This window comes from Chelonia mydas, chromosome 9 (assembly GCF_015237465.2).
Source record: "Chelonia mydas isolate rCheMyd1 chromosome 9, rCheMyd1.pri.v2, whole genome shotgun sequence".
Lineage (NCBI taxonomy): Eukaryota > Metazoa > Chordata > Testudines > Cheloniidae > Chelonia > Chelonia mydas.
The window spans coordinates 59299179-59327082 of NC_057855.1; the positions used below are offsets into that span (position 1 = coordinate 59299179).

The 27904-nt window shown below is 47.6% G+C and overlaps 1 protein-coding gene across 3 annotated transcripts in view; it reads left to right on the forward strand.

The window, feature by feature from the left end:
* The window catches only part of MID2 (midline 2), a 329458-nt gene that overhangs the window by 276127 nt on the left and 25427 nt on the right, over positions 1 to 27904 (forward strand). For all 3 annotated transcript variants that reach the window (XM_037908993.2, XM_037908991.2, XM_037908992.2), the window contains one exon: positions 10348 to 10509. In XM_037908993.2, coding sequence (XP_037764921.1) covers positions 10348 to 10509 — 162 coding nt within the window. The remainder of the gene's footprint in view (positions 1 to 10347; positions 10510 to 27904) is intronic.

The following is a 27904-nucleotide window of genomic DNA, read 5'->3' on the forward strand; positions in this document are numbered from 1 at the left end:
AAAATTGCAGTTTCCTACGGAATGCAGACACTTGTCATGAAAACATTCATTTTGTCGAAAATCCGATTCTTATTCTCTCTGTACCTGCTACAGTTGGGTTACCAAGATAAGGGTTGATCAAAAAGTTTTTGTTTTGATAGAAACTTTTTGATCAACCCTCATCTTGGTAACCCAACTGTAGCAGGTACAGAGAGAACAAGAATGCAGCAATGGGATTATACATCACTGATGCAGTGTCCAAGAACTAATGCCATTTTTCAGCTGTGGTCTCACTGCAGCCCCACAACTCTCTGCTCTGTGACATGGAGCCATTCCGCTACCTTTGTGTTGACATTGCTCATTGTAAATCACAGCTCCAGAACTGCACTGCCCACTCGGTCCCCTGCAGTGGGTATCTTGTGGCATTGCTGCCTTAGACGTTCACCCCTCCCGTTGAATGGCCAGGGTTCTGTGACCAATTTTCTACTGATTTTAGGCAATTTTCCCAACTGACTCATCTTCGGCTTTTCTGTCCACATCTGATTTCCCTGCGGCCCCCGGGGGTTCTTTCTTCATCTTCATTGCTGTTCAAAACTCCACCCAGTTTAGAAGCATAGGGAGTGATCCATCTATCCCAGTATCCTGTCTCGGACAGTGGTCAGCACCCGAGGCCTTGGAGGAAGGTGAGAGAAAGTCTGTAGTGGGCAGTTATGGAATGACTTGCACATGGAGAAAACTTTTTCTTAATTCCCCTATCAATCAGGGGTTGGCTGATGCCTTGAAGTATGAAGGTTTATATCCCTGCCCAAGCCTTTTTTTTTAACCCCTTTTTATTTTAACTCCAGATGCTCTTGCTATCCAGATACTTTCCAAATCCTGCTAAGCTCTTGGTCTCAAAGATAGCTTGTGGCAATGAGTTCCACAGGCTAATTGTGTGTTGTGTGAAAGAGTATTTCGTTTAATTGAACATCCCCATGTTCTTGTATTATGTTAAAGGATGAACAGTGTACCTTCTCCAGACGAGCCATTATTATTTATATTTTTACCAGGTGTCCTCTTTAACATAACCCATTCCAATGTTTTCAATCTTTCTTCATAGGAGAGTTTTTCCAAACCTCTAATATTCTCGTCGCCTGTCTGAATGGGTTACTCCAGGTGAAGGGGTACTATTGATTTTTTAACCTGAAATTGTCAGTGACTTGCTGTTTACTCTCTTTTCTGAACTGTTAATGAAAATTTTAAATAAAACGAGTCCAAATGTTAATGCCTTTGGTGCCCATTAGGTGCCTTCTGTCAGCTCAACACACTGCTCATGGCTGCGCTGTCCTTCCCAGCTTCTAACCCATGTGTCAATGTTCACATCCAAGCCCGTTCAAATGTGCTTGCTCCGCTGGGAGATCCAGGTCATATTAACTCTGGTGGCTGCTTAAGAATGTGGCTCAAAGTTAGATCAGAACTCCCATCCTATGGTTGAAGAATGCAAGGTATGGAAGGTCCATGAAGGCCACGTTTGATGGAAGGTATAAACGCGCAAGAACCCGGTATGGGAAGTCCTAGAGGACTACTATTCTCATCACAATGTTCAGGGGAAAAGATGTGAAGTCTTGTTAATATCAGAGAGCTTTGGGTTGAAAATCCCATGGCTGACACTGAAAACGTGCTGCTGGATTAGTTACTATTTGCAGCCTCTTGCTTTATGGGAGGCGAGATGGTGCCACAGACAAAGGAACATGGCTATAAAACATCTCTACTGCAGCTCCCCGCTCCGTATGGGGGAAGCATGCAAGGAGGTAAGAGTATAGTGCCAAATACCACATGTGACTGTACAAATGGTTTGCCCTGTGGACCAGAATATCAGAGCGCTGAGATTCTTGGCTGGTTACTGCCTAACAGCTGGAACACAGTGGGAGGAACAGGTAAAGTTTGCCAATTGTCAGCTGATGTCTGACTACAAAGAGGAAAGCTTAATGGGATTTTTCCTTTTAATGAAAGCACAAAGGATGCCAGAGATGGCTGGATAGGCAGGTTATATCAGCTTTGAAGATTTCGTTCTGCCATTCTCATTGGAAGCCTCCTGCATATTTAAGGTGCACTTAATAAGCTCCTTTAGAAATCTCCCTCTGTTGTGACACTCTGCATTTTCCTTTTTTGCACCGACTAGCACTCCTTTATCTGCAGCCAGGGTTCGACTCCTAACAGCACATAGGCTGTGATGGTGCTTGGGTCAGTAACAAAGGCACAGGGTTCAAGGCCACAGATGTTCCATGTAATAAACTAATCCAAAAGGAGTGAGTTGCTAGGAAATGAACATCACTGCAAAAGCAATGAAATGAGAGCGCAGTCAGAGTTAAATTTATCACCTCTTCCCTGAGAATGTTACGCTTCTGTGGGAAGCACACACTAATTCAGGAAAAAGTCTGGAAACCCCACATGTCAGCTAGACCACTTGAATTCCAATTTCACTGTCTAACCTGACATTCATTTTCTTCCTCCTGTGTGGTGCAGACAGGACGACCCTTCTACTCTTAGTCACTTCAGAAATTAAAGCCAGCCTTGGCTCACGAATCCCCACCTGCATGAGGCTATGGGTGGGGATATGAAAGCCCATAGGTAGGACGTCCCACATACCCCGATGCCCTGGAGATCACCAACTGGCCAGTGAAGTGAATTTGGTGCTTTTGTCCCAGAAATAAGAACAAGCCAGTTGATTCCCTTGGCTCTAAACTGAACGACAGTTTGCGAGGACCAGAAAGGGACCTCAGTTAGAATCAGGGCAGGTGGGGGCTAGTCTGTCTCTCCTCTGATGGGAGCACAATTTTGGACAGAGCCCAGTGATGTATAGAAGGGTGCAGTCAGACCAGAGGAAGTATGTGCAAAAGCAGCAAAAGTTCCTGGATGGTTGGAGGGCTTATGAAGAGACATTATGAGAGTGTAGTTGTGCAACAATATCGGTACATATGATAAATCTCTGAGTGTTTGAAGGCTGCAGAGCCTGAGGAAGGAGATTGGTCAGTTATTTGGGGCACAGTCTATTCTGTATCTCTTTATTGTAGCTATTTCATCTTGTGCTTAAAATAATGATGCCCTAATCCTCTAGGTGCTTTAAACAAACATTTCAAACAAAAGGCACATGGACACGTGCAGCCTGTCCTCCCCTTCTTGTGATCTGAGCTAACCAGCCAGGAGCTAAAAACCAGAGCAATGACTCATACCAGGCATTGCCCTAGTTACACCCAGGGATAGAACTGAGAGTGATGGAGCTACAGTGAGGAAGAGGAACAATAAGGTGAATCCCAGGAAATCGGGTGGAGAGATGGGAGCAGTGTGAGTCCCTGCTTGGGCCATTTAAAATTGGCCAGCAAGAGATACTAGAAAGTGAATTGTGGGGCTCAGTCTGATGCTGGCCCCAAGGGATGGGCTGGATGGGACCTAAGAGTCTTCTGCCATCTCTAATGCTTCTGACATGATTACAGTGTTTGCTCATTGGGGAGGGAGAGCACAGTTAGTCAACCCAGCCTTCCAAACTCCAGCTCACCTAGCTGCATGACCCATGGGTCTCAAACCTGGGTCTGCAGGAGCAGCCATGCTCCAACCCTCCACCAGATAGCCTGCTAATGCTTGCATACCTGGTACCTATGAAGCCCAGCCCCAGTTTGAGGCTCTGCCCCTGCAGTCCTATTGGTGGAATCCCGAAGCAGCTGATTGGCCTATTGTCCCTATTTAAGCCAGCAGCAGGACCAGGAAACTGTCTGAATAAATGGGCTCCACCCTGTTCTGGACTGTGTGTCCCCTGTCTCCTGGCTTGATTTCTTGGCATCCTGCCCCAGTGTGACTCCTGGCATCTGATTCGTGGTTCTAACCTCCTGGTGTCCTAACCCAGCTGACTCGTATCTTGTGACTACAGACTCTGGCTCTGACTACTAGGTCTGGCCACCCACAACCCATCAGTGATAGGCTGTTTGGACCACATTTACCGGGGGTGGGGGCAGAGCTTGGTGCAAGAAGGATGCACCCAGCAGCACCACTGCAGCCACTAGAAGCATCAGACTCACCCAAATGGGCCCCCCACCTCCATAATCAAGCATTGCAGGCGCAATTTGTGCATATGACCTCAGACAACTAGCAGCTGCAGGAGCAAGTGAGGCAGCTGAGCGGAGAATAGTGTGCTGCCAATGCAGTGTGCAGGGCCTGGCCCTGAACAGGGGCCTGCAATACCATTGCCACAGTGTCTTGACAGGAACCGCTGGCAGTTCCAGGGCTTCATAAACCAATGCCACCTTCTGTTCCTGGTGCATTCCCAAATCCTTGCCTCTGACCAGGCCAAGGCAGCCCTGGTAATCAGCCTGCTGACAGGAGATGTGTTAGTCTGGGCCTTCCCCTTGCTGGAAGGCCATAGCCCACTGCTCTTGGAATGGGATGCTTTTCTCCAGTTGATGTCGACCATCTTCGATGACCCGCAATGAGCACAAGCAGTCAAGGCAGCCCTGAGGAGGCTCCGGCGGGGCCAGGAATGGTGGCCTCGTATGCAGCGCTCTTCCGCCACCTACAGCACATACAGAGTGGAACGAAGCAGCGCAGCCATATCAGTTCCGATGGAGCTTGCGGGAAGAAATCAAAGATGAACTGGCCCATGTAGAGATGCCAGTGGGCCTAGATGCCTTTGTTGACCTTACCATACACATGGATACTCAACTGTGAGAATGAAGGGAGGAGAAAGCGATTCCCTGCAACCTCCCTTACTGTGTACCATGACCCCAGCTTCTGTATCACCCGCCGAACCCATGCAAGCCAATCTGGCTGACCAGCAACTCACACCTGAAGAAAAGGAATGACACCGTCAGCACCACTTGTGCTTCTACTGTAGTGAAACTGGCCATGCCATCTCATCCTGCCCAGGACGAACGCCAAAGAGCCTGGGGACACAAGCCGACCCAGGCCCAGTGTGGGGAGCTGGCCTGGACCTTGAAAGAAGAGAACTTCCCCATATCCTAGTCCTCACTGAGCTGCACCCTGAGCCCCATCCACAGGTTTCCCCTTTGCAGGTGCCTATCAAGCTGCGCATACCAAGGGACCCTAACAGATTCCCCTCCAACAGGCCCTCATCAATTCGGGAGCGGCAGACAATTTCATGGATGCAGCTAAAGCTCCTCCTGCTACACAAGGCCGTACCCTTGATCCAGTTGAGGAGGAGACTGTCCTCCTGGAGGCTTATTCAGGAACACAGAGAAATGATACAATTCGGTGTGATCCTGTCCCACATTTTCCCCTGATCTTTGGCATCTGCTGACTGACCCTTCATGACGCCCTCGTTCACTGGCAAGAACAGAAAGTTACCTTCCCTTCAGAACTGGGCTGACTGCAGGGCAGGGGCCAGCGAATGATGCACCCAGACACAAGACGGCTCAAGTAGCGGTACTTGGCTGCACTGAAACACCTACTGGGGGAGCTATGGAACTTCCCTCCCCACCCAAGGTTGTGACCATGGGCTCTGGCTCCGGCTATTAGGTCTAGCCCCCCATGACCCAGCCATGATCGAGCCATCTAGCACAAGTGAAATGTTGGGGCTAGGGAGGGAATTTAACCAGCGAACTAGTGGCTGCTAGCAACCGCCTTCTCCATGTGTTTCTGCTACAGCCCAGCATGCATAACACACTTCAGTGGCGGCGCACAGCTGCTAGAGGATGGAAGCCGCCTGCACTTTCCTCCAGCCATGTTCCCATTGTCATCAGGAGAAGGCCATTGGACCTCCTTCCAGTAAACCAACACGCCCTTCCCCACAACTCATTATTACCTCTTCACTCCTTACTTCCGCCTCCAGGAGCCAGCACCATCCCTCCACCTCCCACCCAGGCAGCGCCTGCTCCCCCTCACATCCTCAGCCAGTGCCTGTGCCCCCTCTCGTCCTCAGCCAGCGCCTGCGCCCCCTCACGTCCTCAGCACCTTCCCTCCACCTCCCCACCCAGCCAGCGCCTGCACCCCCTCACGTCCTCAGCACCATCCCTCCACCTCCCACCCAGGCAGCGCCTGCGCCCCCTCACGTCCTCAGCACCATCCCTCCACCTCCCACCCAGGCAGCGCCTGCGCCCCCTCACGTCCTCAGCACCATCCCTCCACCTCCCACCCAGCCAGCGCCCCCTCACATCCTCAGCCAGCGCCTGTGCCCCCTCACGTCCTCAGCACCATCCGTCTACCTCCCACCCAGCCAGCGCCTGCACCCCCTCACGTCCTCAGCACCATCCCTCCACCTCCCACCCAGGCAGCGCCTGCGCCCCCTCACGTCCTCAGCACCATCCCTCCACCTCCCACCCAGCCAGCGCCCCCTCACATCCTCAGCCAGCGCCTGTGCCCCCTCACGTCCTCAGCACCATCCGTCTACCTCCCACCCAGCCAGCGCCTGCACCCCCTCACGTCCTCAGCACCATCGCTCCACCTCCCACCCAGGCAGCGCCTGCGCCCCCTCACGTCCTCAGCCAGTGCCTGTGCCCCCTCACGTCCTCAGCACCATCCCTCTACCTCCCACCCAGCCAGCGCCCCCTCACGTCCTCAGCCAGCGCCTGTGCCCCCTCACGTCCTCAGCACCATCCCTCCACCTCCCCATCCAGCCAGCGCCTGCGCCCCCTCACGTCGTCAGCACCATCCCTCTACCTCCCACACAGCCGGCGCCTGCGCCCCCTCACATCCTCAGCACCATCCCTCCACCTCCCCACCCAGCCAGCGCCTGCGCCCCCTCACGTCCTTAGCCACCAGCATTTCTCCACCTTCCACCCAGCCAGCGCCCCCTCACATCCTCAGCCAGCGCCATCTCTCCAGCTACCACCTAGCCAGCGCCCCCTCCCGTCCTCATTCAGCACCATCCCTCCACCTCCCAACCAGCCAGTGCCCCCTCATATCCTCAGCCATCACCATTGCCCCCTCACGTACTCAGCCAATGCCATCCCTCCACCTCCCACTCAGCCAACACCTGCACCCCCTCACCTCCTTAGCCAGTGCCATCCCTCCATCTCCCAGCACCAGCGCCCCCTCACGTCCTCAGCCACCACCAGCACCGGATCACGTCCTCAGCCAGCGCCATCCCTCCACCTCCCATACAGCCAGTGCCGGCACCCCCTCACATCCTTAGCCATCACCATCACCCCCTCAACGTCCTCAGCCAGTGCCATCCCTCCACCTCCCACACAGCCAGCACCAGTGCCCCCTCACGTCGAGAGCCAGCGATAGCAGTGAAAGTCACAGTCATTTAACACAGCCATGCAGAGTCGTCACACAGATCTACCAGCGTAGCCAAGGTGGGCTAGTGGATTGATTCCTGGGATTTTGCATTTTTGTGACCCTTTTGTGAAGCCTTTTTAGTTTGTGTTGAAATCTGTTCCATAATCCCCATCTCACAGACAAATTACGTGCGGTCCTTTTTGAAAATCTGTTTTCTAATCTATGTGATAATATTGTTTTTTAACTCCAACTGTTCTTTTCACATTGAGCTTGTCCTAGTATGGTGATACTCGTGTTTATGATAGAAATCAATATGTCGTTTGAAAACATATTGGTAACAGCCCAATTTCCATTTCCTTCTTCCATTTTTTTACCCCTCCAATCTGTCCCACAATCCCAAGCGGAGCCTCTTTGGCTGTTTTTCTTGTTTCTCAGAGGAACTGTACTCTGCTCTACATGAAGTGTGAGGTATGGAGCAGTTCCCTGTCTTCTTCCACATAGACGTACACGTGGATTTTTTTTAAATACTTCCTCCTGTTGCACCCTATTTGGTAGGTTCCTTCATTCCCTAAATTTCCTTCCCTGAAATCTAGCAGTCATGTACTGCTGTATTCTGTGCTCCATCCTTTACCAAGCTGAATCCAAGTAGCCTGTAATCACAGGTTCAAATTTCCTTCTTATCCTCATATTCCCAGCTGGTTCCTCTCTGTTGATAAGAAGTAGAGCTATGTTGGATTATCTGTCATAAAGCTGTTTTCTGATTTACCTGGGCACATCTTTGGTACCCATGCCTGGGTGTCTGTCATGCAACAGATGGTACTTGGGTAGTTGCCATCCACCTAGACCATGGGTCTGAGTACTTCAAATTGGTCCAGGAATGTTTCATTGTCTGTTTCCTCCACTTCTGGTGGTCTATAGCAGCTGTTCGCGGCAGTTTCTTCTCTAACTGACATTAGCACTTGCTTATAGCACAGATATCTGTAATAAGAATGTCCCCCATGGATGCAATGTTGCTGTTTTCCTTTCCCTTGCTACTCTGTAATCCTGTATTAGCCCAGGATATACATAATGTGCCTGTATAATGACCACCTAATTGGGGACCCTCAATGCTAAAAGAATAATCCTCCACTGCTTCTGAGCTACTTGAGTAACTCCCTTAGCTGATAGTTTTAGTAGACTTTTAATCTCTTATATGAATCAGCCACTAGAGGGAGACAAAGTGACATATTGCTAGTATGAGTTACACTAGCCTGTAGTGTCATTCGTGGATTAATATTAATTATATCTGTAACTTCCTTTCCCCTTTTAATCTGTGAGCACTAAGCCCCATGTAGTATGTACGTGATGTGACTACCAGTGGGAAGGTATTAGAATCGTAAAGCAGCACAAATGGCATATTTCCTTTTATTTTTAATAGGCTGTGTCACAGGGCTGTGGTGTCACCCATTACAACTTGCTGAATGACACAGCAAGATTTTCCTGGAGGAGAGAGAAATTGTGAGAGGTGAACAAGTCCATGTTTCATTCAAGAGAGGCCATTAGGCAATGGCACATAGACCTTGTGCTGGCTTGCTGTACGGAGGTGAATGCACCCTCAGAACCAGGTGCCCTTTACTCTTGTGGCCTGTAATGGTAGCAGCAATGGCTAATGAAAAGGAATAAATATTGACCACAGCCATAACTGCTGTTTGGTGAATTTGTGTATGGTTGTGGGAAATTCATCCTTGCAGCCAGGACAGCAGTGTAGGAGAGAAGTGGACGTCGCCAAGGGAAACATTTGGGGAGGAAAATAATTTTGTTCTGCAGGAGGGTGGAAGCAGCTGCAGGCTTCCAGCACCATCCTATACGGCTGTACTGACAATGCTTCTTAGCTCCATCCTGGTGGGTTCTCCTTGGACGCTGAGCATGTGTGGGAGGCACGTGTGGGGTGCGTGGGGAGGATCATCACATCAATGTTCTTAACACTACAACCCACTGAGCAGTGAAAAGGACACGCCAGGATGGCAGGATTACGTTGGCTGGTGAAAGCACTACTGTGCATGAGGTGGCCTCCAGCTAAAGAAATTCCACTGGCAGGGAGCATGTTCCGCAGGGCCTCGCTGCCAGTCCATTCCCCTTACTGCCGTCGTTTATTACAACCAAGTAAACGCCATCAAGAGCTCCCAGCCTTTCCAAGGTGCACTTCCTGAAGCATTTGTTTCTCATTTTGGTCATATAAGTCCCCAAGCACACCAGTATTTTATCTGCATTTTACATGGCAACTTGAAAAGGAGACTCAGTGAGGCCGCAGCATATTAGCAGCATTGCTTGGACCCTGTTGCAGTGGTAATCCCTGTAGACAGGGAAAGCTAATTGGAGTGGCTGCAGTGAGGGTGGGTTAAGTTTACAGGCACTGGTTCTTAGAAACCAGCTCAGGCAAAGACCTTTTGTCTGATAAACAAATCGCTCTGCATTAAATTACAAACTGTGAGAGCTCTCCGGTCACCCGGCACATTTGGCAAGGCCAGGGGTGCAGCTGCATGCTCCTCCTGGCGTGACCACTGGTGCTGCTCTCCTGCAATTAATGGGAGAGCTTACACCTGGAGTTCATTAGCAGCCCTTTTAAGCAGCTGTAATGAATGTGAGTGCTAAGCCAGAGACAGACCAACAATCAAGTCTGCCCACTCAGTGAGGTCTCATCAGCAGCTCGTTGTATTTGGCTTATCTTGTCTTCTCCCAGGCGTCCTCTGCTGGATGTTTCATCTTCCAGATGGCCTGGACCTGGAAGAATCTTTATGTTTTAATTTCTGTTCAAAGCTTTCTCTGGCCCTCGCCTCCATCCCTTCCCCAGATAACAACATGACAGGCTGACTGCAATGCCTGCATCCCCTTTCTCACTACTCCCTGGCCGTGCCAGCTTTGACTTATCAAGTTTCACTTTCATGTGATGATAAAAAAAATTCCCCCAGCAGCCGTTTTCTATCATTTATGTAAATTTTCCTTCAGCCTCTTCAGCAAATTTCTGTTGTTAACTCCTGGGCAGACAGTAAATCAGTCTGAAGGATGCGTGGTCCATGAACTCCACTTTACCAGCTTGTGTTGCCTTTGCATTATATCTTGTCCTCTGACTCCATTACCTGGTAATAAATCTCCTCTCCACACCTTGCTCCTGTACTGCAGGTCTGTACAACTCCATGGATAGCTGGATGATTGTCCCCAACATCAAACAGAATCACTACACCGTGCACGGGCTCCAGAGTGGCACCAGATACATCTTCCTTGTCAAGGCCATAAACCAAGCTGGGAGCCGGAACAGCGAACCTGCCAGGCTCAAGACAAACAGTATGTGCCAGGGCTTTTTTTTCATGTTGGGTGGGAAGTAGAAAAGCAGCTTTATCAATCCTGGAGTTTAAAAGGATATTGCTGAGATTTTCCTTAACTCTTTAATTGCTGTGGCTTATAACCTTTGGAAACTTGAAATCTTTGTTTGTTGTTTCCTTGCTTGACTTGTTTTTAATTCCCATCATCCGCACAAAACACAAAGGCCAGATTGCATGTGAGCCCTGGGCACTGCATGCTAGCTGGTGTCTCTAGGGTTTCCCCAGAATGCTAAGCTGCGCCCATGTTGCTAGTTGGGTAGGGTTTGTTATTGTAGGGTTATTCATGAGCTCCTTTATGCAAACACGTCTGTCTCTACTGTTCCGTCGTCCCCAGTCCCTTCCCCTCCATTCAGCTGTTGCATACTGTCTAAATCCTAGGCGCTGGGGCAGGGACTGTTTGGGCAAACGTTCAGGTCAGTTCATATCTACTCTGAACCCACTTCTCCAAACCATATCCAGAATTCTGGCTTGGTCAAGAAGCGAAAGTAGCAGAAATCTGGTTGTACAACCTGTTCTTAATGAGCAGATGAGCATCCCACATTTTTGGTGCTTAATAAAGTCAAACCTCTTGAAATTGACTTCTCGCTTACTTCTGAGCACTGAGCTTGGTGTCTACTGGTTTGTTAAGAGAGGGTCGCTCATGTGGATTAGACTGTTCACTGGCTTATTATTGTGGGATTATTTGGGAGGACTGTGAGGCATGTGCTGGTTTGTTATCATAGAGTTATTAGGAAAAGAAACCTGAAAAGCATCTATATGGGAAATGTCATGGACTTTGCCAACAAACATGAGAAAAAGGTTAGTTCAGACTTTGGTTCTCCCAACTTGAATTCCCTCAGAGGGGAGGGAAAGAGTTAACAACATTCTAAAAACGGAAGTGGGATCAGACCATAGGCCCATTGACTTCAAAGGGAACAGGACTGGATCCACTCTGGCCATGGAGAAGAACATGATATGGGGAGGATTCAAACCTCATTGCCCATTAGCTCAGTAACACATCTAGGATGATTATTTCCCGCTTAGTGATGATTTGTAATACAAAAAAAAAGGTCAAAATATCAGAATGGGCAGTCGGTTTCCAAAGTAGTTGCAAGTGACTTATCTCTTGGCTTTTGTCCAGCGCTGCCTGATCTGTGGCCATGTCTTGTTGATGATTATAAAATTCCTCCATCTGGTCCCGACGTGCCCAGAGTTCTTTTTTGTTCTCTTTTCTTGATGTTTCAATCATGTCTGAGTTCTGCACTTGACTAGGCTTTTGAAATGATTTATTGCTTCTACCTCCTCAATCTTTTTATGGAACCGTGGCAACTTTAAATACAATGAAATTAAATAAAGTCCATACATTGCAGAGAATGGATAGACGCTGATGAAAAACAAACTCCAATCTAATTCTCTTTTGTTTATTAAAAATGTATCCCTCCCTCCAAAGCTGTTTAAAAGCACCCTCCCTGCTTTGAAATACACTCAAGATGGAAATAAGAAATTGGTGACGTGACAGGCCAAGAGCTGATATGACAAACCTACTCAGAAGAAAGGAAAATAGGTTAGTTTCAGTAGCTCCCTGGGGAGGCTGCAACTTGTTGTTTTATTCAGTGTCAGTCATCAGAGATATTAGCGTGCTGCTAAGTGCAGTGCTTTACAGACGAACCTGATTTACTGAAATATATACGAGATCAAATTTTTAATTCTGATTGTTCACTCTCTGTAGCAGCTTCCTACATTTGTCAAACTGTAAAGCAAGAATTGCATAAAGTGCTATAAGAAGTGCTCAGCATTACTGTTATGCATATTACAGAATGAATCTCTAACATTGGGATTGTATGATCATTTAAATGATCATTGCATCCCCAACCCAGCCGAAGAATAAGAGAACAGCTAAATTAACATTAAAACATTATTTGCATATGTTGCTACAATATCTGTCTGGAGCCAACCTTAGCATCAGTGTCACCTTGAGACTTCTACTGTAACTACCTGTTTCCAAATGTTCAAAATGTGAACATCTCTCTTTTGGTTAACGTGCTCTGTGCTTGATGTCTGTCAGTCCCAGTTTTTGGAAAGTTTGAGCAAACTGTGTCTACCTCATTTTACGTATGTTCAGGATGATGATGTTAATGAAAGCGCTGCCACTTGAGAGCCAGGTTACTTCTGCTGAGAGGCAGGAGAGCCTAAGCACCTCATTAGCATGATGAGGACTGCGCGTCTCTCCAGACAGTCTGTGCTCCTCTTTACCCCTCATTTACTCTGCACCCTTGAGAGCAAGGCAACAGGCATTCGGGGGACTTTGCACTTCCCTGTGCGAGTGCCAGACTGCCCCTAGCATGGAGCTTGATTTGCAGCCATGTGTGGTCTCCCCTGGAGTTCAGCAGTCATGTGCGCCACACAAGGATTTGCAGGCTCACCTGCGTGATACCACAGCTCTTCTCAAGGCTTAGAATGGGAGAGAACTGCAGGGAGCCTGTTGGCTAATGTTAACTTTGTAATAGTGGCCACAGTCACTCACTCTGCATGCCCTTGGGTAAACAGGGGAGCTGAGAGGGTAAAGCCTAAAAATTGTCCATAGGAAGCTAGAACACTATTGCACAATGCAGGCAGTGTCCTCTTACAGCGCCTGTGAATGGCCACAGTACCATACTGAGAGGGCCTTTGAGAAGGAGCATATATCAGGCATGGGTATAATGGCGATTTGGCTTGTTAAAGAAGGGGAGGAAAGCCAGGTGACAGCCAAAGCAGGAGGAGAGCATGCAGGACATGAGGAGGAGGGAAGACTTTACCCTTCAGTCTCCCTCTAATTCCCTCTTCTTGTATGTTAATCTCTGCTCCGGTCCTTTCTCATGTGCTTGGGGCTGTACAGTATATCAGCGGACACACAGGGAAAAGAGTGGACTGAGTTCTCTTCTAGGGGCTGCTAGCTGAGCACTGAGAGGTGAGGATCCCACCAGCCTGGTGTTCAGATCTAGAGAAGAAAGAGCAACATATTAACCATGGGAAAGGTATTCTGATTGGCAGGGCTGGGAGCGTTGCTCAACACTTCTCGTTATAAGACCCTCTTTTCAGCGGCTTTTAACTTTGCCAAGCTTTGACCATTTGGGCTGAAATTTCTCATGTCATGTGTGTGGAATAGGCTGAATTTTTTTTTCTTCCTTTTATGAAATATTTCACCAAAAAAATCCAGCATTTCTGAGAAGAAGGCTGGGGGGAAATAAGTTGTTTAGCCCATGTGAAAACATTCTGGCAGCCTTTCCCTGAGATGTCTATGCTTTGGAGCAGGGACTTACCATTTTGAGAGGAGTAGCCTTTGTGTCAGGGCTGTGCTTTTTGATGTTCCCTGTGAAAATCCACCCAAACGTGGCCATTGGAAAAATCTAGGTCATACCTGCTCAGTAGAGACTTCTTCAGTTCTAGCAGGTAAAATCTCCAAAGACTGCATCCACACTGGGCATGCTTGGGCCTCTCACAGCTCCCAGTGGTGACCAGACTGCATGTATGCCATGCCCATGGAGCCAATGAGCATATTCCAGCCCTGGGCTACAGGAGCAATGCTGGACTTTCCCTATAATGGCCGCTCCCAGCTGCCTTGGGCTGGGGTGGATCTGGGCTGGAACTGAAGAGCTGGGAGCCTGTCTTTCCTGTGCTCTCAGTGACCCTCCTATTGGAGCCCAGGCAGGAAACAATCTGATGTGAGTGCCCAGACGACAGGGCAAAAGCTAGACTGGGGCAGGGAAAGGAGTAGTTTGGGTCAAGCAATCTAATGGGATTGGAACTGGAGGCAGGGGGAGGAGAGACACTGTGACTGGGAGTTGGCGGCTGAGAGATTGAACCTGAGTGCAGGGAGGGGGCAGCTTGGGACTGGTCTCATGGTTAAAGCAGTTGAATGCAGCCCTGGAGAATTGGATTTTATCCCTGCCTGTGCCACAGAGCTCCTGTGTGATGCTGGGTGAGTCACTTAAACTGATCACTGTCTGTTCTTAATTTGCTGGGTGCCCAACTTGAGACCCTGGTGTCTGATTGCATTAGTGCTGAGCGCCCACAGCGGCAACTGAAGTCAATGGTAGCTGTGCTTTGAACATAAAGTTTTACATGTGCTATGAAAAATCAGGTCCAGGGTGTCTCGGATTGGGTACCCAAAATGGGTATTTTAATCTTTCTGCCTCAGTACTTCGTCTGTAAAATGGGGATCTTACGGGGGTGTTGTGAAAATAATGTCGATGAAGCACTCAGAGAGTGTCGTGATGAGTGCCTCAGAAAAGCCCAGGTGGAAATTAATGATTCTGCCCTCACAGCAGGGTTTGAATAGTGTGCAATAAATAAAGCAGGAGGCACACTCTGAACAGTGGGAAGGGAAAAAAAATATTGAATAGCTGCTAATTAAGTGACGGAAGTAAGGGTCCTGTGGGAAAAAAAATAGTATGTGATCATGTAAGACTGCGTTATAAAGCATAAGCACAAAGGGGCTGAATTAAGGTTGCACAGGCGACCATAATTGTGTCATTTCCCCACTTTTCAGTGATTGACTTTGAAATCTTAGTAATGTCCTTTTAACATAGTTTTTCTGTGTTTTTATTTTTTTTATATAACAATATATAGTTACAGATAAATAAACTCCACTATGTTGCCATTTCCTGAGCATGCAGAGAATGAACAATGCCCTGCGAAGGAACCTGTCTCTTTAAGGTTCTCCTGTGGGTCTTAATAGGCCTATTTGCTGCACACTACAAACAAATGTATTGTTCTTTGTGTATGAAGAGCCTACCACTTTGTATTGGTTATTTCTCACTCTTGGTTATTTCTCCTTCCTGTATTTGTCAGTGTAGAACCCTGTGTGCAGCAATTTATTATAGTTCTTCAAAACAGCCAATTATAACAGAGCACACACTTCACAAATGATGTCACTTCAGAAAAATGTCAACAGTCGTACAAGAAAAGAATGACCAGTTAACCTATTTTGGATTCTACTCTCTGCTTCTGAAGTGGTGTTTTCAGAGATTCCACCATAGACTTAAGGCCTGTGAAGACAGATATTAACTCCCAGAATGCAACAGCATCAGTGCTCCCACTGAATCCTCATTCCTTAACTGGTCGGAATGTAAAACCAATTAGTGTGGAGGATCTCTTTTGGTTTGAAGACAGGGTGAAAAGCTGATGTTTCCGTAGTAAGCACATGCCCTGAGCCTCATTAAGTATCCCAAAGTGCACTGGGTTCCTCACAGAATACAGAGAAAGCCACGGCTCCTGTACTGAAGGGAATAGAGGGGAGATGGCTTTTATTGGTGGAGCTTTGTCCAATGCTTTAAATGCTTAGCCCTCTACTGACTCATGCTGAGGATACATTTCCACCTGTTGATATTTATGCATCACTTTGTAATGTCTGATGAGCTCCGGGCTATGATAATGTGTGTCCCATGGGCTGGTTTTCTGTAAGTCACAAGAAGTGGAAATTATCATAACATTATTTGGAAAATGGAAATGAATAGTACAGCTAGAAGGGCCCCAGGTTCTGCTCTTAGCCCAGATTAAGGGTTTGTCTTGCTGCGGAGGTGATTCCTGAATAAGGAAGGGTGTGAATTTTAAGTACTATAGCTTTTGCAAAATATGAGTATCCACACAAGGAGTAGTCCCAGAATAGTTATTCCAGTCACCTTCCCTGTGTAGACAAGCCCTAACCTCTTTCTGGACTTACACTGCTGTAACTGAGACAAAAGCTGACATCTGGTTAGGAGCTGAAGGAATCAGACCCACTTTCCATTGTTTGCCTCACAGTGCAAACAATTATGATTGTGATGATGGAGTACACAGAGAAATGCCTTCACTTCAGAAACGAAATGTGTCAGGTGACTCTAAGGCCACTGCCCCATTTGGCAGGTGAGCCCTTCTGGGCTATCTGTTGATTTTAGGAACAGTTGGAAGTGTGTATTCTGCACACCCTCGTAGGCTGGGTCTATGGCAGTGGTTCCAGTTTGTATTTACAGTAGTGGCACTTCACGCAGGGACTAGTCTGAGTATCGGGCCAGGGCGGGTCTTTGTTTGGTGTGGGTTCACATTAAGGGCTGAGATTTATCTGCATTTGGGACGAGGGCATTGGCTGGTCCAGTTTTCGGACTCCAAGAAATTATCCTAACGTAACAATAAAGCACCAGCCAAATGCTAAGGAATGGCTCCCGTCTCTTCTGTGAGGATCCCAATAGCTCCACACAAAGGATGCACCTTTTCACACTCGCCTGCCACACACATGACATAAACCACCATTATCACCATCCTTCTCCAGCTATTATACTCTGAGCAAACCAGTTGATCATCTACTATAATAGCAATTCAGCTGCTGTCATGTATTATTCAATAATTTTTAAACCTGTTTGAAATTCAAGTTGGGAACATCTGAAAGTTTGATCTCATCCTCGGGGGAGTTGATTCACCATGGGGTCTGCAGCTCTGCTGAGAGAGCACCAGTTCTCTAAGATCTTTCTGTTAACACACATATGTTTGGAGGAGCTGGATGCTATGTAGCAAGCAATCCCTAAACAAGCAAATCCACAGGGAGTCTGTTTGGAGATTTGTATGTTTTGATAGTTTTATTGTGTTTCTGTTATTCAGCGGCTCCCTTGCAATCTAGCTGTTTTTCCTCTTCCAAGATAGTATCAGAGAAGAGGAAGATAATCACCAGTTTTCATGCCCACTCTCAATCCTGTTCTCTGCTTTGCAGCCTTCATTCACTGGTTAGTTTTCTGACTGCATAGCAGACAGTTGTGGGCTTGCATACCATGCTGAGGGGCCTGGTCGTGCTTGCTTTTTTCTCGTGCACCCTCAGAGGCATAGGGCATCCAAGTGTTTCAGCCATTTATTTTGGTCTTATGCCTATCTGTTCAGGCTTCTGAGTGTCATGCTAAGGAATTTAGCGTCTTTCTCTGGGCCAGGTATAAGGATGTAAATTGACAGAGAGAGGCCTCATCAGCCAGGCTTTGCATCCTGATTACTTCTGCGTAATCAGAATCGTTGACTTCTTAGCTGACTGACCAGGACTGGAACATTGTTGGTTCTGCTCTCCAGCTAAAGTAGGCAAGAAAAAGCGCTGAAAAGAAAGGCCACAGGTGTGTGCTGCTTGCGGCAAGTTACCCTGCGATTATTTGCTTGGTTTGTGCTTCAGCCATGCAGACCGCAATGGGTGTATGCTCGAGCCCCAGAGATTGCGTCCCTCCTAGACGTAGGAGTCCCAGATCCTCCCTGGGCAATGTTGTATTGAAAGCCAGGCCCAGATCAGGGTTTCAGTTTCTCACCGTCCCTTCTCTCTAGGACATAGATCCAGGGGACCTCAGGAGGGTTTCTGTCCCAATTCCAAACTATCCCGGGGGTCTGTGTTCCCCTCCTGAAGAAGTGCCACGGGATCAAGACTCCTGGAGGCCTTAGTCTTGCCTCCTTTGCTGTTCCCCAAGATGTAGAGGGCAGGGCCATCTAAAGAGCCACCTGAAGGTGGGTGGAGGATATGCTGCACCCCCAAGGGGAGGTAGGCTCCCATGGTGCTGTGCCCACATGCAGTCCTGCACTTTCTGCTCAGTCTGGCTCTCTGTGCCTTCAAAGAAATTCAAGCATCATTTCCATGCTGATAGCTAGGGAGGAGAGTGACAGTCATAAAACCTAACACAATGCCTCTTCCCAGCAAAATGGCAGAGGCTTAATGAAGAGAGTCGCCGTTTACTCATTCTCCGTTGGAATCAATAGAGCTAGAACAATTGAGTGAATAAGTGCTCTTTCAGCGCTGGTTCTGCAGGCGGAACAGAGGGAGCCAAATGAAGATACAGTCTGAGAGCTTTGTAAAGTGCAGAGCCTTGGCATGTTTGCATAATAGGGTGCTTTACAAATGAGGCCACACTGGCACGCATCTCCAAAAGTCTGGGCTAGCATATACCAGTGGAGCTGGGACCTGTGGTAATTGCTCAGCATACCCCAAGGTTTGGTTCCCAGACTTAAAATCTTCAGAAGAGGCATAAATAGGAGAGGGAGATTGTCTGGGGCTCCCAGGCCAGCTCCATAGCTTCTACCAAGCCCACCAGCCTAGCTGGGCCAACTGGAAGCCTGTTGTTAACCCTTCCTACTTTATGGGTTTTCAGAAATAGATGCTTCTTCAGCTTCAGTTCCTTGTAAAGAGACAGCATGCAGTTCCTACTGATGGGGGGATTTGCTAGACATCTCTGGCAATCTGATCTCCAGCGCTCTAAGGAGTGTGTAGCTGTGGCATGTTGGCATTGCCCAGTGTGGGTTGTACAGACCAGGAGGCGGGTACCATTTGGACTTACCTCTGCTGGCATGACAAGTGGGATAGCAGATCCTGCTGAGCATAATTGTAAATTATTCCCCTGCCAGAGTGCTGAGAAGGAAAGGACAGCTTGGTACACTGACTGGCCCATTAACTATCTTTGTCTCACAGACAAAGTACTGCTTAGGTAAATGGAAAAACACATCTCCTGGTCTAAATATTAATGCCCAGCACAATGGAACTAAAACACATGCAATTAAACTGCAGGGAGGTGAAGCAGAGTGAGAAATTATCTGTAGAGAATGACAAAGAAATATTTCTTTAAAAGACAAAAGCAGTTTCAAAGTGTCATATTTTCAAGGAGCTTTGATTTAGGTGGAGACATGGAATGCGTTGAGGCCAGTGAGTGGAAATGGCAGACACCTGAGTATCGTGGGCTTTCAAAATGAGAGGACATCTCAGAGCAGTTACCTTGGAAATTAATTAGCGAGAAATCCCAAAGCTTTACAAATGAGATGTACGTTGAAAGAGACAGGTTAGAAATAGACTCGAAAGGGAAGGAAAAACCATCCAAGCTGCAGACAAGCTGAGCAGGGAAATATTTCCAGTTGTGGTTGAGAGAACAAATGAAAAACCAGGCTGGTTTTTGAAGTACAATCCCAAAGGAAATGAGCAAGGGATTTGAAGAGAATTTTCTCTAGCTCTTCTGTGCAGCCAGCAGGAGGGCACAGCGCTCAATACCCAGTGAAGTGCCTGTCCAGTCAGTGATCCCGGCACAGCAGGAGCCTTTGTGCTCTCCGAGACACCAAGTTAATTTGACAGGCAATGTCCATGTGCCCACTTGAAAGGACAGGGAAGGGACAGAGCAGGCTGCAGTAGCCCAGCATACGCTGAAACAAAGACCCTTTTAGGTGCTGAAAAAGACGTCTTAAAATGATCCTGCCTTGAGGGTTTTACCCTGACGGTGCCCTGTGGCTTCCATCCAGCTATTTCTGCACCCAGCATCTCTGCAGCATTACAGGTGTGGATGAAGTGTGCCCCGGCGATAGCATGACAGATTCATGGCCCACACATAAGGACATTGGGCTATTCTGTTGAGGTGTCAGGTGCTCAAGCTCAGTGTTGGGATGCAGAGGGTATTTCTAATGTCACACTGAGGTTGTCAGGGGTGTCTAGTCAGTGCCAATCTAGAAGTATAAGGGGGGTTGGAGTAGCCCTCCGAGGCTGAGGGAAGTAGGGGCAGAGACGGAGAGATCCTGTAGGGACAGTCCAGACGGCTAGAGAGAGCTTTGGTTGATGCTTTTGCTTTGCTGGGTATAGCTGAGAGTCAGAGCCCATAGATGAGTTGGGAGTGTCTCTGGTGTTCTCAGGAAGAGAGGTGCAGTCTCAGAGTGGGGGAGAGGTCAGCCCTAGAAGGAACACAACAGACTTTCCAGCTCCTGTGCTGAAATGTTTGTAAAATGTCTCTCTCGTTCACAGGGATCAGTGCTCCTTGCCATACCACGTACATAATGAGAAACCTGAGGTTTGCCATAGAGGATTAGCTTCATCGATTCTGTGGCCAGAAGGAACCATTGTGATCATCTAGTCTGACCCTCTGTATAACGCAGACCGGAGAACTGCCCCACAATGATTCCTAGAGCAGAGCTTTTACAAAAACATCTCATCTTGATTTAAAAATTGTCAGTGATGGAAAATCCACCACAACCCTTGGTGAATTGTTCCAGTGGTTAATTGCTCTCAACATTATAAATGACAGGTTTCAGAGTAACAGCCGTGTTAGTCTGTATTCGCAAAAAGAAAAGGAGTACTTGTGGCACCTTAGAGACTCACCAATTTATTTGACCATGAGCTTTCGTAAGCTACAGCTCACTTCATCGGATGCTGTAGCTCATGAAAGCTCATGCTCAAATAAATTGGTTAGTCTCTAAGGTGCCACAAGTACTCCTTTTCTTTTTGCGAACATTATAAATGTATGCCTTATTGTGAGTCAGAATTTGTCTAGCTTCAACTCCCAGCCATTGGATCATGTCAGACCTTTGCTAGACTGTAGAGCCTGTTATTCGCTCCCCACATAGATACTTATAGACAAAATCAAGTCACCCCTTAACCTTCTCTTTGTTAAGCTAAATAGATTGACCTCTGAGTCTGTCACTATAAGGCAGGTTTTCTAATCTTTTAATCATTCTTGTGGCTCTTCTCTGAACCCTCTCCCATTTATCAACATCCTTCTTGAATTGTGGGCACCAGAACTGAACACAGTATTCCAGCAGCAGTCGCATGAGTGCCAAATATTCAAGGTTCCTCTGTTTATACATCCCAGGATTGCAGTACAGTAGAATCTCAGTTACGAACACCAGAGTTACAAACTGACCAGTTAACTACACTCCTCATTTGGAACCAGAAGTACGTAATCCGGCAACACCAAAGACGACAAAAAAAAAGAAAAAAAAGCAAATACAGTACAGTACTGTGTTAATCGTAAACTACTAAAAAATAAAGAGAAAACAGCATTTTTCTTCTGCATAGTAAAGTTTCAAAGCTGTGTTAAATCAGTGTTCAGTTGTAAACTTTTGAAAGAACCACCATAATGATTTGTTCAGAGTTACAAACAGCCTCCATTCCCAAGGTGTTCATAACTCTGAGGTTTACTGTAGCTCTTTTGGCCATTGGAGTTCATGTTCAGCTGATAATCTCCTCCTTCCCTTCCCCCCTACCCCCCGCGCAAGTAAAGGTCCAGCTATCCTGTGTGCTAGAAGATGTCAATACCTGAAGTTTCAGAGGAAGGAGAATCCCTCCCCACACTGCATCTTAACCAATTATGTAATATTGTTGGTTGTACAAGGAATTATCCTCTCTTGACCTCAGCAGGCAATCAGCTTGTCTTTGACTCAAGCTGGCAATCAGTTTGCCATCCCTATCATTGTCTTAGCTTGCATAGCTACCATTGCTATTAATGGTCATGAAGCTACCCATGGTGATGCGCAAGAATCCTACGTCTGCCCTGGCATGGAATCCAAACTCTCCTCTGTCCTTGCATTTCCATCAGTGTTTCTGTGTCATTGACCCTCCTAATTAACTTTCAAAGTTTTCCTTGAGGCATCAGCAACTCTTTAGGAAAAAACAAACTCCCTCTTTCCTCTCTAACCCAGCACACCCATAAACCCAGCCAGGATTTCCTCCTCTGAGTTCAGTACATTTCTGCAATTCCTGAAACACTCCAGGGAAGGAAAGTAAAATTCAAATAATAAACAGCCCAGAGGTTGCATCCTTGTAGTATCTGGCCTTGGAGTTGGTTGGCTTCCTGCATAGGGGCCGCGTGTGAACGAAGAACTTAAGCACTAAAGGGAATAGTCCAACCAGCTGAATTTGTGAGATCAAAGCTACCTGACTGACAGGACTGGAATAGATGTTAATCAAATCTGACAGCAAAAGCTGTCATAACTCCTAGCTTCCTGACAGGCAGCACTGTACTGAAGACGTGTCATCAAGAATGAGGAGGTGTCTGCTAACTTGAGAGCAGGGGTATGAGCGGCGGCAGGGCGGGGGGCTTTGGGACAGTGAGCAGGGGGAGCAGAGATGCTGCTCTGCCTGCATTCTCCCTTGTGGAGTGAAAAGGCCATGCTAGAATATACTGCAGGAAATAGTTTTACCCTGTGCCCCTGGGGGCAAGACAAGTGTCTGGATGGCATCTAACGGTTTCTCTCCAGCTCTCAGTAATCTCATTCTATTACCTTTTTTTGCAGCCCTTTGGCACTGAAGGTTTTATTCTCTTGCTTTGTAGCAGCACCTTTGAAGTGGCTTATATCTCCTCTTTTCTTTCTTTGCTGACTTCTCTGTGTCCCTTAGGAGACAGGGATAGTGCTGTTTCAGATGCATGTAAAAATCAAATAGCTCTTGGTATTTACTTCCTTGTTTGTATGAGATCTTCAGTGGCATCTGAGCACAGCCTATGGAGAGGTGTAGGACAAACACCATTATCCAAACCTCCATTAGCTGAACCTTTGTTTTCCTAAACTGGGGGAAATCCCTGGATGTTCACACGTTTTTTAGTTCTCCAAAGCCTTAGTTGTCATTAACAATGACTCATTGTCCCTCCGCTAATGGAGAGTGTAATGTGCCGCAGGTGCCACTGTAAGTTCGGTGAATGCTGGGAGGGGTCACAGGATAGTGGATGTGAGGTGGAAGGTGACTAAGAGCCTGTTCATTTGTTTAATTTTCTAGCGCCAGGGAGGTTTTTTTTTAAGGCAGGTCAGATTTTGGAGCTAAGCTGCAAGACAGCGTCCCTTTGAAATGCCCTTGCACCAACAGCAGGGCTTGCGATACCAGCCGCTCTGCTCAGTAACTGTGATATTCAGTGTCAATCCTTGTTTTGTGGATGGTACTTGGAGCCCGTGGGCTAGGAGTCACACTCCTAAATCTGAGGCCAAGGTTTGGCACCATTTGTTTGTATTCACCTCCCAATCAGGTCATCTTTACAACAACAAACGTGACCGTCTCTTTCCTGACAGAGTGAAGAATTTCAGCTCTAACTTGTGAAGAGCTTGTCTCTTTCCATTACTGCAGGAAAAAGATACAGAAATATTAAAATAACTGGGGGCGGGGGGGGGGGTTTGAGGATAGGCCTTTTCCAACTGGCAGCATTATTTTTAGCCCTCTCACCTCAGTTATCTTGCAAATTGGACACTGTGAAACATAAACACTCACTGGCACCAAATTTCACAGGCTATAGCAGATGACCTACATTACGTAGGTCACACTCAGCTTTCCAGACTGGCTGATGTTAGCCCAGTATCTCCAGTGTTCCCTATTCCTGGTTCAGCAACTGACTTGTTGAGTGACCTTGGCCAGGTCATGTCACCTTCCTGAGCCTCAGTTTCCTCAGCTGAAAATGGAGATGATAACACTTTGCAAAGTGCTTTGAAATCTAGGGGTGCAAAGTGAAACACTGAGTGAAGATGCTGAGAATTACACCATTATTATTAACTTCCCTATGGTTAGTACAGGGAACACTCCAAAAACCGAGGTAATTTTATTTAGTTAGCTAAGGCTACATCTACACGACATACTACTGGCAGCGGTGTGTAGGGTATGTGTAGCTATAGACTGCAGTGAAAAGCAAGCTGCATCCACACTGAGGTGTGTAGCTACACCTGTCGGTAACAGGCTCTGGCAGAGGGGAGGCAGCGGGGAAAGGCCCCGCTTCAGGAATCTTTCCATGCTGCAGTGGAAGGCTCCAACAATGGGGAGCTGGCAGAGTCTTTCTTTACAGCCAGAGTCATTCCCTGCAGCAGGGAACGGCTCTGGCAGCAGTGAGACACTACACTGCTATTTTTAGCAGTGTAGATGGGAAGGCAGAGCTTGGGCAAGTAAGGAGCCATAAAGGGTGTGTATGTAACCCACACACCTCCTGGGTATGGTGTTCTGTCCCTTCTAGTGGCACCAGACCACTTAGGAGAGAGCAGTTAATGAGTCTGCTTTACAGCCTTAGCTAACAGCCAGTTGGCTTTTAGCTCATGTGGTAGAGGCACCTAGCACAATAAGACCCCAGTCCTACTGGGGCCTCTGGGCACTCCAGCAATGCAGATTGTTAATATTAATAATTGGACCCATTTGGAGGAAAACAATTGCCCATGAGAAACTTTTCAGGTTTTCTTTGAAAAAAACAGATTTTTTGGCAACTGAAAATTGAAAATTTTTAACAGGTTGGCAAAGATTTTTTATATGCCAACAGCAGAAAGTATTTTGGTCTTTGGCTTTTCAATTAAAAAACTTAAATTTTGTCAGGGGAAGAATGTGCAACCTTTTCCAGAGGAGCTAGAAATGGTTACCAGCTAATAAAAGTGAAAACGCACATCTAAAAGTCTAAAACTTCATCTAGCAAGTTTTGGTTCAAGGCTTTGTTTAAGATTGCCTTTCTCATCCATAGTTTGCCAGCAAAATGGTGGCTGACCCTCTCTTCGGTCAGGATGTATCTCAAAGGCCCAAAGGTACTGGTGCCTTTGTCTTCTTAGGTGAAAGAGATAACTTTGGGTTCTTCTTCAAGGTCTGGTCCTGATCTGTATTCTACACGTGGGGTACAGATGCGTACCATGCACCCCAGTCCAGAAATTTTAACAAGCAGCGCCTATTGGCCCTCACATGCATGGTAGGTATCCTCGTTCTCCTACCAAGGGCATAGAAGATCATGCGGGCCAACACCTTTCCAGTTCCTTCTCACCAGCGCATGGCCTGAGTCAGAATCCTGTGTCTACAGATTTCTCCAGCTTTTGAGAGAACCTGTAAATAGATTTGTAAATAGTTTGTTATGCTTCTTGGCCTATTACTATAATTAGAGTTTTATCGTATAGTTAGTGTATCTTGTTTTTCCTCGGTTGGGAGCTCCCTCCCAGTGGTCTGGAACTATGCCCAGAATCCCGGGATTCAAGAACTGCATCTCTTGCCCTCTCACTCCTTCTCCGTCTGTGATGACCACCAACACAGCTTCTACTATTTGGGTGAGATGTATATCTCAGTGAAGTGCAATATGTGTTGCTTGTTTCCACAAGAACTCATGAAGCTCATGAGCTTTGCCTAAGGAAACACCTGATGGAGAAGGCTATGAGGCCCCACACTGATTTAGGCCAAGAAGACCCCCCCCGTACATCAACCCCAACTGACTAGCAGCACTCCTCCAAGCATGTGCTTAGAAGTGGCGTCTGCATTTCCTAAGCCTAAGGAATTTTTGTTCTGCCATCCCACCCCCAACTTTCTAGAGGTAGAGGCAGAGAGGACTCGGTCACACCATCAAAGGCTACCCTGACAGACAAGGGCTCAAAGAGGCTGGGCCTTTCTTGGAAGAAAGGTCTTTTCCTCTGTGGGCCTGCAATTTCATGTCTCTAACTATCAGGCTCTGTTAGTGAAATATAACCTGAACAACTATTCCAGGCTGGTGGGCTTTAAGGACAAGCTCTGCGCAGAAAACATAGCCCAGTTCCAGTCCTTCATAGAGGAGAGCAAGTTAGTGCAGCAGAGGCAGCAGATATGGCATCCAGAGGGCTGGCCACTGCTATATTCATGAGAAGGGATTCTAGGTTACAATTGGCAAGTTTCCCTACAGAGGTCCAGAACTCCACTCAGGGCCTTCCCATGAAGAGTCAAATCTCTTAAACAAGAAAACAGACACGTCCCTACACTTGTTACAGAACTTGAGATCGACCTTATGCTCCCTGGGGTTTTACATTCCAGCCCCACAGAGGAAACACCAGAGACAAACCTGTAAACCTCTTCCTCACGCGTTCTACTGCCAGCGTCTGCCGAGCCTCTGCTGGGACCGCAGAGGGTTCAGAGGCCTTGGCCCCCTCTATCACCATGCCCAGTCACCTGCAAAGGGCTACTTTTGATGTCTCAGTCAAGACCCTCCTTGCACCACTGATGCCACCCATCTCTTCCCCCATTATTTTCAGGGGCCATCTTATGCTGTTCACCACAATTGAGAATTGATCACGACAGACAATTGGATCTCAGAAATTATCCATCAAGCATACTCCATGGAGTTCCTCTCCCTCCGCCCCTCACAAGCCCCCTTCAGGAACCACTCTCGTGAGGTGATTCTTCAACAAGAGGCAAACCCTCCAGCAACAAGGGTCAATAGAGTACGTCTCATCTCAGTATAAAGGGAGAGGGTTCTATTCCCCATATTTCCTAGTCCCCAAACAGGAGGAGAGTGGAGACCCATTCTAGATCTTCAGCAACTCAACATCTTCATTCATCAATTGGAATTCCGGATGGTTATATTAGCAGAGGGGATGTGGTTTGTGGCTCTCAACATGAAGGATGCATATTTTCATATAGACATTACTCCCTCCCCCAGGAGGTTTCTGTGGTTTATGGTGGGCCAAAAATATTTCCAGTTCAGCGTCTTCCCCTTTGGGTTGGCAACAGCACCCATAGCGTTCACTCCTGTGACTGCAGTGCATCCTGGGAAATGTAGTTCAGCCAGAGATCATGACCCATAGGGGAGAATGGGGGCACATGGGATGTGGAACTACACCTGCCAGCAGTCACCATGGCTGCTCAGGTGGACAGAGACATTAATGTCGATCTCCTCTGAAACATTTTGACATTTCTGATTCAAACATTTTCAGAACTTTGTGCTACACACGATGTTTCAATATTTCAGCTTTCATCCCCATTCAGGATGCAAACACATGTTAAAATATTGGAAGTTGCCATGGGACGGAATATTCGGTCAGCTCTAGAACTGACAGTTGTCAGGAGTTGGGATACAGGGGAGAGCTTTTGGGCGTGTCTGCAGTGCAGCTGGGAGTGTGCTTCCCAGCATGGGGAGACAGACACACGCTAGCTCTGTTTGAGCAAGTGGGTTAAAATAGCAGTGTAGCGAGGATAGCACGGGCAGCAGCTCAGGGTAGCCATCTGAGTACAAACCCGCCGGGACCCCCACATACGTACACAGTCCCTTACCCAGGCCACTGCTACACTGCTATTTTCAGAGCACTAGCTCAGGCAGAGCTAGCACATCTGTCTCCCCATGCTGGGAAGCACACACCCCACTGCAGGGGATGTCTGTACTGCACACACACCTTTTGGGGATGTCTGTACTGCAGTTAGATACCTACGGCTGGCCCGTGCCTGCTGACTTGGGCTCACACGGCTCAGGCTAAGGGGCTGTTTCACTGCGGTAGAGATGTTCAGGATCCTGCTGCAGCCCAAGCTCTGGAACCTTCCCATCTCACGGGGTCCTAGAGCCCAGGCTCCAGCCTGAGCCGGAACACCTACACCACAAAGACACAACCCCTTAGTTCGAGCCCTGCAAGCCCAAGACCTGGTGTCTAATTGCAGTCTAGACATACGCTTAGGGATTCTGCTTCTGCTGGGTCTCAGCAGGTGCTGGGAACACCACTTGCCTCTCCCGGATAGCCTGGTGGGTGCAGCTCAGTGGAGATCCAAAGGGAGGCTATCCCTTTGGTGTATGCAGCTGGCCTTCTGCGTGAGCCAGTCCAGATTCGCTAGCCCGGCTGCAGCGCCTCCTCACCACTGCTGTTTGTGCAGAGAAGATTTATGGCGCCGGGTTATGTTCTGGGAAAGGATGGCTCATTATAGGCTGCTC